The 14,731-nt window shown below is 29.8% G+C and overlaps 1 protein-coding gene across 2 annotated transcripts in view; it reads left to right on the top strand.

The window, feature by feature from the left end:
- LOC117178708 overlaps window positions 1-10,845 on the top strand; it is a 25,046-nt gene extending 14,201 nt beyond the window's left edge. For both annotated transcript variants that reach the window (XM_033370142.1, XM_033370137.1), the window contains exon 3: window positions 6,548-10,845. In XM_033370142.1, the coding sequence (XP_033226033.1) occupies window positions 6,548-10,712 (4,165 nt within the window). In that variant the 3' untranslated portion in view covers window positions 10,713-10,845. The remainder of the gene's footprint in view (window positions 1-6,547) is intronic.
- Window positions 10,846-14,731: the final 3,886 nt, after the last annotated feature.

Below are 14,731 nucleotides of genomic sequence, written 5' to 3'. Positions count from 1 at the left end.
GTTCCAACGATTTAAATAATTCCAATAGATTTAAAAATATTTTAGAGGATTTAACAAGTTTTTAAAATATTTAAAAATAGTTTTGAGGATTTTAATGATTTTGTTGAAAAATTCATACTTTTAGTTGAAAATTCATCATTGTGATTAAAAATTAATTTCTTTCGCTGAAAGTTCGTTTCTTTTTAGTTGAAAATTAATTATTTTTTTAAAAAACTAAAGATGTATCTATTCCATTTTTTATGAAAAAGAATTAAAGAATTTCCAGATTGTAACTGTTTCAATAAGAAAATCTAAATAAAAATTTAAATTAATATAATATTATTTATTCCAATAATTTTATCTTTAAATAATAATTTTAATTATTCATCAATAAAATATTTTTAATTCAAAGTTCCTTTATATTATTTTTTATATTAAATTTAAACTTTTATTTATAAATTTAAATTAAATTTTTTTTTTAATTTGCAGATTTTTCTAAAAGTTGCAGGAAAAATTCAATTTATTAAAAAGAAAAACAGATTTAAAAGTTCAGAAAAAAATTTCAAAAATTATTTTAAATTTGGAGACATTTCTAGATTTCTCAAGATTTTGATATAAAAATTTAAACCTTTTCAAGGATGCTTAAACTTTTAAAATGAAAATAATTTAAGTTTTAATTTAAGAACTATTAAGTTGAAAAAAAATTATTTTTGAATTTTTTAAGACCGAGAAAAACCGAGAAATGGCAGTAAATTTATTATTTGATCGGGAATTTTACAAATTTTTTTGAAGAAAATGCTGTCAAAGTTCCATTACAAAATTAAAAAAAAAATTAGTTGAATTGTTATTTTTTCCAGTTATGATAACATTCTGTTGACAATGCGTAATTTTATAATATTTTTCTTTAAAGATTTTCAAATTTAGATTTTTATTTTTAAGCGTGCATTTCTAGTTTAAAGAATTTTAAAATGTAGTCTTGAAGACTTAAACAATTGGAAATTAAAAACGTTTGAAATTGAAAATTTTGGATAAAAAATATTTTTATTTTATCAATTGTTAATATAAATAAATGAATTATTTTTAAATTGCATCTGTATTTTAATTATAAAAAACTGAACAATAATTCCGTTCAAAATTTTAATTCTTAAAATAATTTTTAAAAATGAAAATTTATTTGTAATTTTTTTAGGAATCGTAACAAAAAATTTTTTTTCAATTGTAGAAAAAATTTCAAAAATAATTTTAAATTTGAACAAATTTAAAACAACTTCTAGATTTCTCAAGATTTTGATATAAAATTTCAAAGCTTTTCAAAGATGTTTAAACTATTTAAAATTAAAATGATTGAATTTCTAATTTAAGAAATGTTCAGTTCGAAATTTTTCAATTGTTCAATATTCAATTTCTCTAGCTTAAAATTCCTTAACATTATCTAATTTTGAAATTTTTCAAGTTCATTCATTGATTTTTTAATTTAAAGCATTCAAAATGGTTACGAGGATTTATATTTTTTTTGTATTGAAAATTTTAGTAATTCGGTTGAAAATTGATATTTTTTAGTTCAAATTCAAAAAATTTGAATGAAAATTTATTTTTTTAAATTGAAAATTCAACTATTTCGTTGAAAATTCGTGTATTTTGTTTAAAAAATCGATTTTTCAAAAAGAAAATTAATCTTCTTGTTTAAAAATTCCTTTCTTTTAAAAATTCTTTTTATTTTAATTTAAAATTCAACTTTTTAGGTTGGAAATTGAACTACTTTGTTTAAAATCCGTTTTTGTTATCGTTAAAATTTACTTTTTTTCAAAATTGATTTATTTTACAATGTTTTTCTCTGTTCTGTTAAGGGATGTTTCAAATCTTCGAAATTTTGTTGGAAATTTGTTTAAATCCTGTTTGATAAAGATTACTTTTTTAACTTGAAATTTAATTATTAAAGTTTTAGTAAACAAATTTATCTTTTCTTAGTAAAAATTAATTTTTTTGTTCGAAAATTCAACTATTTCAGTTGAAGATTCATATATTTTGTTGAAAATTGTATTTTTTTGTAGATAATTAATCTTTTTATTTGAAAACAATCTTGCTGCTTAAAAATTCATCTTTTTGGATGAAAATTTAACTATTTTGTTTAAAATCCGTTTTTGTTGAAACTTAATTTTGTTTCAAAATTAATTTATTTTACAATGTTTTTCTCTTTCAAATTTTCTTCAATATTTCGAAGTCTTTTGAATGCTATATATAAATTTTTTTAATGCTTTTGAAGTTGTTTTAATGCTTATGAAAATTTTCGAAATTGTTTTGAAATATTTCGGATATCATTTTTGGGAAAAATATTTTTGAAAATTATGTGAAATCTTTAATATTTTGAAATATGTATTTTTAAATTTGTAAAAAGAATTTTAATGCTCGTGAAATCTTTCAAATCTTTGAAAATAATTTAAAGAATTTTTAAATTTTAATATCTATTCGATTTTTTGTGAAATCTTTTGCAATCGAGAATTTTCTATTTCGAATTTTATTTTTTTGGAATTAGCCCGCTTCCTGAAATTTAATTTTTTCAGGGTTTATCAATCGTCGCATATTAAAAAATTTCTTAAAAATTGAAACTATAAAATATTCATTATTATAAAAAAGAACTTAATAGTTTAGAAAAAATTTTTCAAGTTCTAATATAGTGTTTCTCTCTTTTTTCAAATACCATTTTTTTGGAAATCGGTGCAAAATTTAGGAATTTTTATCAATTTTGACAGTTTATAATATTAATGAATTTGAAAATTTCCAATAATAGATAATTCCCGAAATAAAATTCCTGAATAAAAACAATAATGAAATTGTCTTAATAATAAATAAATAATAAATATAATAAAAAATATTTTCATTAAACGAAACTATTTTATTTCTTATTTAATTTATAAATTTAATTAATAAATAATAAATGACACGAAAGATATATGTTCAGAAAATAAAATTATTTGGTTCATTAATTATTATAATAAAACATTTTTTTTATTCTTGAGATAGCGGCATTTATAATTCGCGTATTTCGAAATTCGGTAATATCATAAACAGTCAAAAATTTTATTATTCTGGATTTTCAGACATCCGAGTCTTGACTTGTCAACATTTCGAAAGATAAATTTAAACTGTGAACGTTGTATTTGAATTCTTGCATTTAAAATTTTTTAATTTGTGAGTGAAGTTTTTTAATTTTATATTATAAATAACAATTGAACTATTCATTTGACACCATTTAAAATTAAAATAATTTAAATTTTTGCTTTGAAATCATTGCGAAATGAGAAATATTTAAAAATATTTTTAAATACTTAAACTCTTTAAAATATTTGCGAAATCTAATGAAATATTTTTGGAATTTTGAACTCTTTGACATCTTTTAACATCTATTTAACATTTGTAAATTATTTTGTAATCTTTCAAATCTTCAGAATTATTTTGAAATATTTATAATCTCTGTGAAATATTCTAAATCTATGTGCAATCGTTTAATTTAAAAAAAAAATCGAAAACTTTGCGGAATCTTCTGAAATATTTTGAAATGTTTTGAAATCTTTAGAAATTAATGTGAAATCTTTAAAACGTTTGAAATCTTCTTATATTTGTGGAATATTTTCTAATCTTCAAAACCGGAATTTGAAAAAACTTGTTGAAACTTGCCGAATATTTTGAAATTTTTTGTAATCTTTAGAAATCTTTTTTAATATTTCTGAAATATTTTGTAATTTTTCAAATGTTTGGGAAATCTTTATGAAATGACTGCAAAAATCTTCTGAAATAATTTGAAATATTTAAAATTTGTGAAATCTTAAAAATGTTTTCAAATATTTGTTAAATATTTGTGTAATATTTTTAAATCTTAGAAATATGTCTTAAATTGTGGCCTAGTTTTCTGAAATATTTTGAAATCTCTGAAATCTTTAACATATTTTAAAATTATTGAAACACTTGCGAAATATTTTGAAATCTTTGGAAATCTTTTTTAATATTTGTAAAATATTTTGTAATTTTTCAAATTTTTTTGAAATCTTTCTGAAATCCTGCCAAAAATCGTCTGAAATATTTTGAAATAATTTGAAATATTTAAAATCTTTCAAAATATTTGTTTGTGAAGTCTTTAAAATATTTTAAATTTTTTGCGGGGTTTTGAAATCTTTCAAAATATTTGGAAATGTTTTGGAATTTTTAAAAATTGTTGGAAATTTTTAAATGTTTTGAACTCTTTGGAAATTCTATTATCTAATACTTGTGAAATATTTTTTAATCTTTGAAATTTTTGTAAAATATTTCTGAAATCATAGCAAAAATCTTCTGAAATATTTTGAAATGATTTGAAATATGTAAAATCTCTGAAATCTTCCAAAATCTTTGTGTAGTCTTAAAAATCTTTCAAAAATTTTGCGGAGTCTCTTAAAATATTTTGAAGTATTTTCGAATCTTTTTGAAATATTTTGAAATTTTCGAAACTTGCGGAATATTTTGAAATTTTTTGGAATCTTTTGAAATCTTTTTAGTATTTGGTAAAATATTTTGTAATTTTTTAAATGTTGGTGAAATCTTTTGAAATAATTTGAAATATTTAAAATCTGTAAAATCTTTAAATTTAAAAAAAATATTTGTATAATATTTTTAAATCTTCGAAGTATTTCTTAAATTATGGCCAAATTTTCTGAAATACTTTGAGATCTCTGTGAAATCTTTAACATATTTTAAAATTATTGAAACTTTTGCGGATCATTTTGAAATATTTTGGAATCTTTGGAAATTTTTGTAATATTTATGAAATATTTTCTTATCTTTCAAATTTTTTTGAAATCTTTCCGAAACCATTGCACAAATCTTTCTGGAATTCTAAATATTTGGAAATGTTTTGGAATTTAAAAAATTGTTTGGAAATTATTGAAACTTGCGGAATATTTTTAAATGTTTTGAAATTTAAAATTTTTGCGGAGTCTCTTAAAATATGCTGAAGTGTTTTTGAATCTTTTTAAAAAAATTTGAAATATTTTGAAAGAATTTAAAATCTTTTGAAATTTTGGAAATATTTTTATTATTTGTGAAATATTTGGAAATATTTGAAATGCCTATGAAATCTTAAAAATCTTGATAAAATCCTTTTAAAAAATTGTAATCTTTACGGAATATTTTAAAATGTTTTGGAAATCTTTGAAATTTTTTGAAATATGTATAATGTTTGTGCAGTATTGAGTAATTTTCCAAATTTTTCTTAAATCATTGCAAAATCTTCTGAAATATTTGAAATCTCTTTGAAATCTTTAATATCTTTGGGAAATTTTTTAAATCTTTGCGGAATCTTTCAAATCTTTGTAATTTTATTAAATCTTTTTAACATTTGTGAAATATTTTGTAATATTTAAAAATATTGTGAAATCAATGCGAATATCTTCTGAAATATTTTGAAATAATTTAATCTGATTTTTAAAATATTTTAAATCTCTGCAATTTTTAAACTCTTTAAAATCATTAAAATATTTGAATTCTAATTCTGAGTTGAAGCGGAATATTTTCGAGAAAAAAAAATTATACATTGGAACTATAGAATTACAGAAAAATTCTAATTCTTAGTTGAAACGGAGAATTTTTGAAAAGTGTTTAAAAATTCTGCATTTGAGCAAGGAGTTTTCAATTTTTGTTGGAATTTTTAGTTGGAACTGAAATTTATTCAGAAGAAGAATAATTCTACAGCAGAACCTCGATTATCCGACCTTTGATTATCCGAGGCTCCGCGTTATCCGAGTCGTATTAATAAATTAATAAAGATAAATCCACATTCTCAAGTTTTTTGCTTTTATTTGCTAAATCTTTATATTTATTTTTCTACTTAAAATATATCAAAAATAGATCTCTTCCGAATTTTGTACTTCTTCCGTATTATCCGAGTTTTCGCTCATCCGAGGTATCTCCTCCCCTTATTATCTCGGATAATCGAGGTTTTACTGTAAATGAAAAATTTAATTTATTCAACAAAATTATAATTCTGGGTTAAAACGAGGTATTTTCGAACAAAAGTCAAATTATGAATTGGAGCATTTTCGAAAAGAATTAAAATTCTGGATTTGAACAGGGAATTTTCCATTTTGAACCAATTATGAGCTAGAATTAGAATTAAAAATTGCTTAGAATGGTACAATTCTAAACATTTTTAAATTCATTGATTGAATCTACAATTTAGAGCATTGAAAATGATAACGTAGATTTACAGTTTTGGAACTGAATCTGAATGTTTCAACTCTAGAATTTATAAAAAGTTAAAAATAAATTAATTTATGAGTTTAACTGCATTTAATTAAAAATTGTTTAGTTGAAAAGTGTGAGGAGCTTCCATTTTATACGTGTAAGTTTTTATTACTTTGAATGGAACAATTTTTAGATTCAGTGTCCGATTTTTAGAATATAATTGACCGTATAAAATGTTTTCGGGAAATGATCGGGAATTTTTTTCTTTAAAATAAAACGGCCACCCTGCAAATAACAAGTCTATTCAATCTCAATTTGTCACGTGGTTAACGTGATTGTTGTTGTTGTTTTACAGGTGTAACACAAATTCTGAAGAATCCTGCCAGAATGAAAAAGCCACCTGCAACAAGAATGACAGGAAAAAAGTATCTGACGAAATTGTGGACGTTTTGTCGGTTGAGGGGAAAGCAGGCTTTTCCAACTCTCATCAGCTCTTTTCAAACGATGAGTTTTTAAATGATAGGGTTTCGATCAATAGCGATCCAGAAAATTTGTCCACAAATCATCTGAAAACCCCTTTTAGTCAAAATTCCACCCAACTTTCCCGTGAAAACTTGGATGCTAACGATGATTCTTTTAAAACACCATATCTGCCTTCAACAAAATACAACTCCCAATCTCAAAAGACAAAACCCTGTCCCTTGTCCCGTAAAAAACCACTTGAATCGAATGTTCCCTCAAGTGCAATGAGTAAAAGTACAACGAAAGAATTTCCCTTTTCAGAGGATGCTTCAACTTGTAATAATTCTCTGCTCGTGGCCGCCTCTGAAAATAGAGTCTCTTCTCTAGAAAAAACGCAAATAGTTGCGTTTGAAAGCATGGTTGGTAATAGGGAATTTTTAAATTGCGAGACACCAAATAGTCCAAAGCGGCGCTACTCTGATACTTTTTTAACTATCTCAAACCGGAAAAAGATCTCGCGAGACGAAAGATCTTGTTCCACGGAAATGCGAGTAAACGAATCAAAAACAGCAAGTTCATTGCCTGTGAAAATTAATCTCGGTGTCATAAAGAGCCTCTCACGTTCGTGCGATTCTCAACAAAATTCGAAATTTATCCACCAACATGAAGACAATACGGAAACGGAAAGTGAAACGGAATCGAGACTGATGCCGGGTGGCTTGGATCCTTCCGTTGAGACCCAAGAATCCGTGAATACAGTTCTAAAAGAGAGAATAACATTTAGCCAGAAAGAGAACGAGAGCTCTCGACGGAAATCGGGTAAACTCGAGGATGTTGAGTGTGTGAAGAAAAAGAAGAAGAAGCCCGTCAAGAGGAAAAAGAGTTTGAAATTGGTATTTCGCGAGCTTTTCGGCGATGAGGAGGAGAGCGGAGTTCAGAAAAGTCTGAATGCCGAAACGAAAAGAAGAAAAGTTGATTCGCGCGACTCTTGTGATTCGGGCGCTTACTGTAGCGAAGCATCGCCGATTTCGGTCACAGCATACTCGAAAGATGCTGATCCCTCCGAGATGTTTAGTCCCGACTCGACCGAAAAAGTGAAGGAATCTCTGGAATCTCCTCTGCAATCGGAAATTTGTCCCTCGGAGTCGAAAGATGCGGAGAAAAGCGAGAAGATTCCTCAACTAGGGAATGACAATGAGGGGGAAAAAGAAGGAGCCAATGATGAGAGAGTCTTGCCAGATAGCAGCACTTCTATTTCCGACGACGAGGTCACTCTTGTCGAGTGCAGATCAAAATCGCCGCCGGAAAAGACGACACTTCCTGATGTCCCCTCCAAGGAATTGGAGAGTCCTTCGAAGGATTCAAGTGCTCCCGGTCCATCTGATGACACTCTTTCCAAAGCCGGAATAGTCCGGGACATCGAGAAAGATTCATACGTATTCTCCTCGGACGACATCAATATTTTATTGAACATACTCAGTGAGGCTCCGAAAAATGCTGCAGAGAAACGACCAGAAGAAGGTCAAACTGATAAAAAGGTCTCGAAGGATTTGGTCGTTTCTGAAAGTACAAACGAGGATTCTGATGATGTTGAAATAGTTTTGGAGAAGGGGCCATCTACAATTAAAAAAGCTCAAATTTCGGATCTCGTCAAGAGGTTGTCCACGGATAATCAGATCGAGAAGCCAAGCGAGGAACCTCGCAAAGTTTCTTTCCCGCGACTCAGAGTTAAAGCGCCGAGTGAACTTGGCTGTTCAGCTCCACTCTCACCGGTTCAGTCAACTCTTCCCAATTCCCTGCCAGTGTGGACTCAACCTCTTGAATTGCCGGCAAGTACCTCATCATCACCCAATCCGACTGCAGTATTATCGCCGCATCATTATTCGAATTTTCCGCTAGTTAATAGGTGTAATGACCAGTTTTCCGCGACAACAAACCAAGTAGTCAATGTCGCTTTAGCGGCAGCGCAAAGATTAATTTCCCTGATTGATCCGCTGACAATACCCGATGCGCCCCAACTGTCGCACTACTACAACATGCTGATCAGTCTTTTGGGCGAGATTTCAAATGACACTGTGTTCCTCCGGAATTCGTACGTCAATCGCACCTATGGACTCTTGAGTCCCGATTTATTTGCCTATAATCTGTCGCTCAATCGGAAATTGCGCAACTTGAGCAAGTTCTTGCATGTCGCATTTGAAGAGAATACGATGCAGTTTATCCTGGACAACTATCATGTGCTGACGACCCGACCGATTCTAAATAAAGACGAACTTTACTATGTTATGTCGTTGCAGTACTCGGATCTTGATGCGAATCAGGAGCATCCGGCTAATCAGGGATCGAATATTGCCGCCCGAATCTCAACGGATCCGCAAAGAAAAACAAATACGAAGACAAAGAGTCAGAAACACAAGGGTGGGCTCACCAATGAGCAGTTTATTATTCTCAAGACGCAGATCAAGGCTTACAATACCTTGGCGAAGAAGTTTAAGAAGTTGTTGCCAAGTTCACATGTTGCAGAACAAAGCGCCGATTTATCGAGAGTCCAGCAATTTGAGAGTTCTCATCTAGAGCAGCAAGAAGCGAGAATTGAGAGTCCAAGAATTGCCCACTCAATTCTAAATCAGCAGCAGAGTCGAGTCGCGAGTCCGGGCAATGTTCAACCAAGTGTTAATACCGTCGTATTTAGAAGAAGATCGTCGCAAGGTGGCTCGCAAGTTGCGGAAAGAATCGAGGACCGAAGTGGACTTGTGATAACACCGGTTACAACTGCCGCGCCCGCTGTTTTTAATCAATCTTTAGCTTCTAAACCCATTTCCGCGAAACCGGTTGCAAGAAACAATGGTCTGACGCCGTTTCCGCGCGGTCTCTCGATAACGGCAATTCTATCAACCGCGTCACCAGTGCCATCTACTGTCTCAGTTTCAGCTGCCAAGAATTCTTCTCCAAGTTTGACACAAACTGGATGTACAATAACTCCGATCTCAATTGCGCCTCGAGTCTCTACAATTTCTCCTGCGATTGTGGCTTCTACACCATCAATGATTGCGGCCTCTACGCCTTCAATGATTGTGACTTCTACACCTCCAATGATTGTGGCTTCTACGCCTTCAACGATTGTTTCATTAGCCACGCCTTCGGTGATTGTGTCTTCACCGATCGTGTCTTCGCCGATTTTATCATCGGCAGTTGCAGCGCCTTTGAGCTCAGTTCCGATTCATAGATATCCGCTGATTACTTTGAATGAGACTCCAGTCCCGAAACAGACCAAGCTTTTTATGCGACTTAATTCACCACTTCCGGCAACGAATTCTGCTGCTCCTGTTTCTGTTGCTGCTGCTCCTGTTTCTGCAGCGATTGTTTCTGCACCAATCTCTTTGCCAATTGTGGCTGTGACCATTTTGTCGGCACCAATTGTCTCTCCGGCGCCTTCAGTTCCTCTACAAGGACATCCTGTTATCTCGAATCAAACCCGAGTTATTGCGAGCAATCCAGCCTACAATTTTGGCAATAAATTCTCAGTGACGAACATTTCTCCGATACCAACGCCTACTATTACAACCAGTCTGCAAACAATTCCAGCTGCTAAGACAACTTCGAGTTCGACTGTTAATCCAAGAACTTATCCTGCTCCAAAAAGTAAGGCTCCAAGTTCAACTCTTGCTAATCTTTTAAAGCAGACGAGCCTTATCGCACCGCCAGAAAATGTGAAAGAACTTGCAACTACAGCCAAGGATTCTACAACTGTTGAAAACGAATTTAGATCGATGCCGAGTTTGAGTCCGGATCCTAGTCCAAATTCAAAAAATACTGACCCAGTTGATGGAAGCTCAAAAAGTTGTTCGTCGAAAGCGAATGAGGATGATGAGGAGGATCTGCTTTGTTTTCGATGCCAGAAAAAAAGCACGGTTGTCTGTGCAAGATGTCAAATTGCCATCTACTGTTCCAAGGTGTGTCAGGAGAAGCACTGGGAAGAAATTCACCATGAAACTTGTCAAGATTCGTTGTCATCGTCCGTGGACAGTAGAAAATCCACGGAAACCAAAGATAACTAAGCGATTGATTTAGAAAAGCTAAGTTTATTTTCAAAGTTTATATCTTGAATAGTTGTTGTTGTATTCTAGGGTTATATTTTTCTTCAGAAAAATGCTATTTTTCTAAATGAAGACAGTACCAATTAGAAGTGCAAATTGCATTGTTACATTCGTAAGTTTAATAAATTATTATTGTGTGGTGTCTTTTAAATATGAAAACGCACATATTTATGTTTGTCAAGTCGAGCAGAGATGAGTATTTTGATTGAAAAAAAAAGAAAAAGAAGAAGGAGCTTGAGAATGTATCCTAGCCCAAACTCTAATTTGTTTGTGGTTTGTGGTTGTGTATACATTCTTAAGGAGCAATCGCCGACATAATCTCAAACAGTTTGTATTTTAAATGATATAAATTGTCAAATTTCATATAATATCTATGTTAAATGATGATTGGGAAATGCATCTACAGTAATTTCTTGATCCTAAAATAGAATTTTGGAGTGAAAAATGAAAAAATAATCCATTTTTGGCAATTTTAGTGATTTTATTTCAAGTCACATTATCGGTAATAAAAAAATTTAATTTATAAACTTTATAGAGACGTCTTTTTCATTAAAATTGAATTATTTTTTATCCGGCACTTCAAAATCTTATTTCAGGATGAAGAAATTAATTTTTCTGCATTTCCCAATAATAATTTACTATAAATATTAAACTTGAATATTGGTACATTTCAAAACAGTGCCAAAAGTAGCCAATCCAGAATAACCGAAGCGACCTTGAAAGTTTTGCATGTTTCATTGGACGAGTTGGACAAGTGGCTGGATGTCCACCAATCACAGACCGTCGCCAGTTTTCCGCCATTTTTATTCTCGCGCATTTTAGAAGAGGCGCATTTCTTCGAACAATTTTGTCCTGACTGTTTTGAGGTTATTCGAAAAGGGTGATTTTTCCTTAAATTCCAGTGTTAGAATGATTAAGTTTCTGAATTTTAAGAAGGACACATAATGTGAAATGAAGCTGGAAAGTAAGATCAAAACCACTGTGCCAAAGTTGTGGCTTATTCAAGTTTTTTTTTCTTCATCATTTTTATGCCAGTAACTGTCGGAACGTGCAAGCCATTATTAGGATAATTACGAGTGTAAAGTTTAAAGTGCCTGTTATTAACTATAATGTTAACTTGATAATCTACACTGTAAATGTCGACACCAGATTTTTTTTCATATTTTTATTGTACATGCAACACAGTGTAAATATAAAAATAGATGTATCTTTCATTGATTTTATCCAATGAGTATACTGTTTTATAGAGTTGTGAAAACTCGAAATACAAATAAATATCTGTCCGAAAATCGAGTCCATCACGCGCTAGTGATGTACAATACTCATGTACAAATTCTACGTGTTAATTGTTGACTTGAAAAATTTGTAACTTTTATAGATAAAACAATGAGAATAAAAATTTTGAGATTTAAATCGATTGATCGCCCAGGCAAGAAGAAATTATTGAAAAATGGTGATGTTTTTTTTTTGGAAATGGAGAGTAATTATTTGGAAAAAATGTAAGGAGATATTAAAAACTGATACATGAAAAAAAAATCGAAAATTTTCATCTGCATACTCTGAAAGATGAAGATTTTAGTGAAAATGTGAGTGCAGTGCCGTCGTCAACCGGATTTTCTATCCGCGGCGCGCTTATTTAAAATAATTAAATGAGCAAGTCAATCGTTTACAAAAAATAATACTTGTAAAATGCATGAAAATATTAAGAATTATTTTTAATTCATATTTTTGGTGAAAAAAGTACTGTTTCAAAAAAAATATTTGAACATTTTTTTTTAAAATGAATGCATAATATTTAAAGAATATTGTCATAATTCACTTATTCCCTTTACATAATTCACCAGGTATCCCTGAAAGGTTTTTTGTTTTAAAAAAATAATTATTAATTTTACAATAACAAATAAGCTGATTTTTTTAGCGATAATCGGATTTTTCGCTTCCAAGTGCTACGAAATATTGAAAAAATAAAAAAATAAATCCTCCCAGGGTTACTTCGAGAAACATCTTTAACAATTGCATTTTGATTTTTTTGTTTCACATGATTCTGGTTATGATGTACACCGCAAAACAACTTTTTTTCGAGGCGCGTACTGAGATTCACTGACACTCGCTCAATTTTTATAATTTTGCAATGAAAATTTAGGAAAATATTGTTCAGATGTTGCATTATTATATGGAAATTGATTGAATAAACTCACACTATCTGTATCGCAAAAAAATGCTTAAAAGCATGCCTTTTTTCACTGAATTAACCTTAACCCCTTCTTAAGGGGCAACATATAAAAATAAGGTTAATTTTCAGTTTTATAATTTTATTTTGTAATCGGAGAATTAGTTTTAACAACTTTGTTATTAATTGTTGTAAAGAATTAATCTACACATTTTATAATTTTAAATAAACGCGCCAACGGTAACCAATCCAATTGTCGACGGGGCGCATGCGTAGTAGGGCAGGACCAGAATTGGAGAATCAGTAAAAATTTTTGCTCCGATTCAAATAATATATCCGAATCTTGATAAATAAATAAAACATTAAATTTAAAGTCGTAGTGAATCCATGGCATTAGGAAATGGCTGATTCAAATTTCGGATTTATTAATTTCAGACTGATTTAAATTTTGCAATAGTTTTTTTTTCTGGGCAGTTTATTTTAATTTGATTCTACGTTATTAAAGATAGACATGCGATTTTATGTCAACCTAGTAATAAATATTTTTTTATTATGCAATTACTACCTTTCACTAGAAAAACAAAATTTTAATTTTGGAGCACAGTCCGATTCTGAATTCCTCAGTGATAGAGGCGACAGTACAGAACGAAACGACTTTTCCGCTTACTCGGGAAGAACAACATCCAAAAACACATTTTTATTTTGACCAAAACACTGCACGTTAACACTTCACGTGGGAAAGAAAGAAAATTAACATCAAAATCATTATTGTTCCAATAACTTCACAAAATATATTCGTGTTAGATGGCGCTGTTTTCAATGTCTGATCGCGGGAAATAACCCGATCAGTCCCATCGGTTTCAGTAGGCATTGGAGCCCCACTGTTGCTCGACGTGAGCTCGTCATCGTGCTTATTCGCGTGTTTCCCGCTCCTCTATTCTGCCTGCGGCGCTGCGTCAATTCTCAGAAATGATATATCTGGGGGCGTCATGTCCAAGTTTGTCTATATTATGTTTATTTATTTTTAGAAAATTCATGTATTTTGTTGAAAACTCACCTCTTTGATATAAAATTCTAAATTATTGTTTAAAAATGCAATTGTTTGGTTTAAAATTATTCTGTTTTGTTTGACGAATCAACTATTTTGTTGATAATTCATTTTTTTCGGCTGAATTCAAATGTTTTTTTTCGTCTGAATTCAAATGTTTTTTTTTTGTTGCCTGATTTTTCATTTAGGTTGATAATTCCTTTTTTTGTTTGAAAATTGAAATATTTGCTTGAAAAGTCTTTTTTTTCTTGAAAATGAATTTTGTAATTGAACTTTTATATTTTTGGTTGAAAATTCATTTTTTAAATATGAAAATAGAACTTTTTCAGTAGAAAAATATTGATTATAGGCCATAGACAAAAAAAATTATCAGAATTATTATTACTCCAATAACTTCAAAAAATAACCTTATCAGTCCCATTGGTTTCAGTAGGCATTGGAGCCCCACTGCTGCTCGACGTGAGCTCGCTATCGTGCTTATTTGCGTGTTTCTCGGAAATGATAAATCCGGGAGCGTTATGTCCAAGTTTGACTTTATTATGTTTATTTATTTTTAAAAAATTCATGTACTTTGTTTAAAACTCACCTTTTTGTTATTAAATTCTTAATTATTGTTTAATAATGCAATTGTTTGGTTTAAAATTAATCTGCTTTGTTTGGCGAATTAACTATTTTGTTGATAATTCATTTTTTTCGGTTAAATTCAAATGTTTTTAAAATTTCATATTAAACTTTTTTTCTTCAAATTAATAACTTTTCGGT

The sequence above is a fragment of the Belonocnema kinseyi genome, chromosome 1 (genome assembly GCF_010883055.1).
Source record: "Belonocnema kinseyi isolate 2016_QV_RU_SX_M_011 chromosome 1, B_treatae_v1, whole genome shotgun sequence".
Classification (NCBI taxonomy): domain Eukaryota; kingdom Metazoa; phylum Arthropoda; class Insecta; order Hymenoptera; family Cynipidae; genus Belonocnema; species Belonocnema kinseyi.
This window is presented reverse-complemented; position numbering and strand designations above follow the sequence as displayed.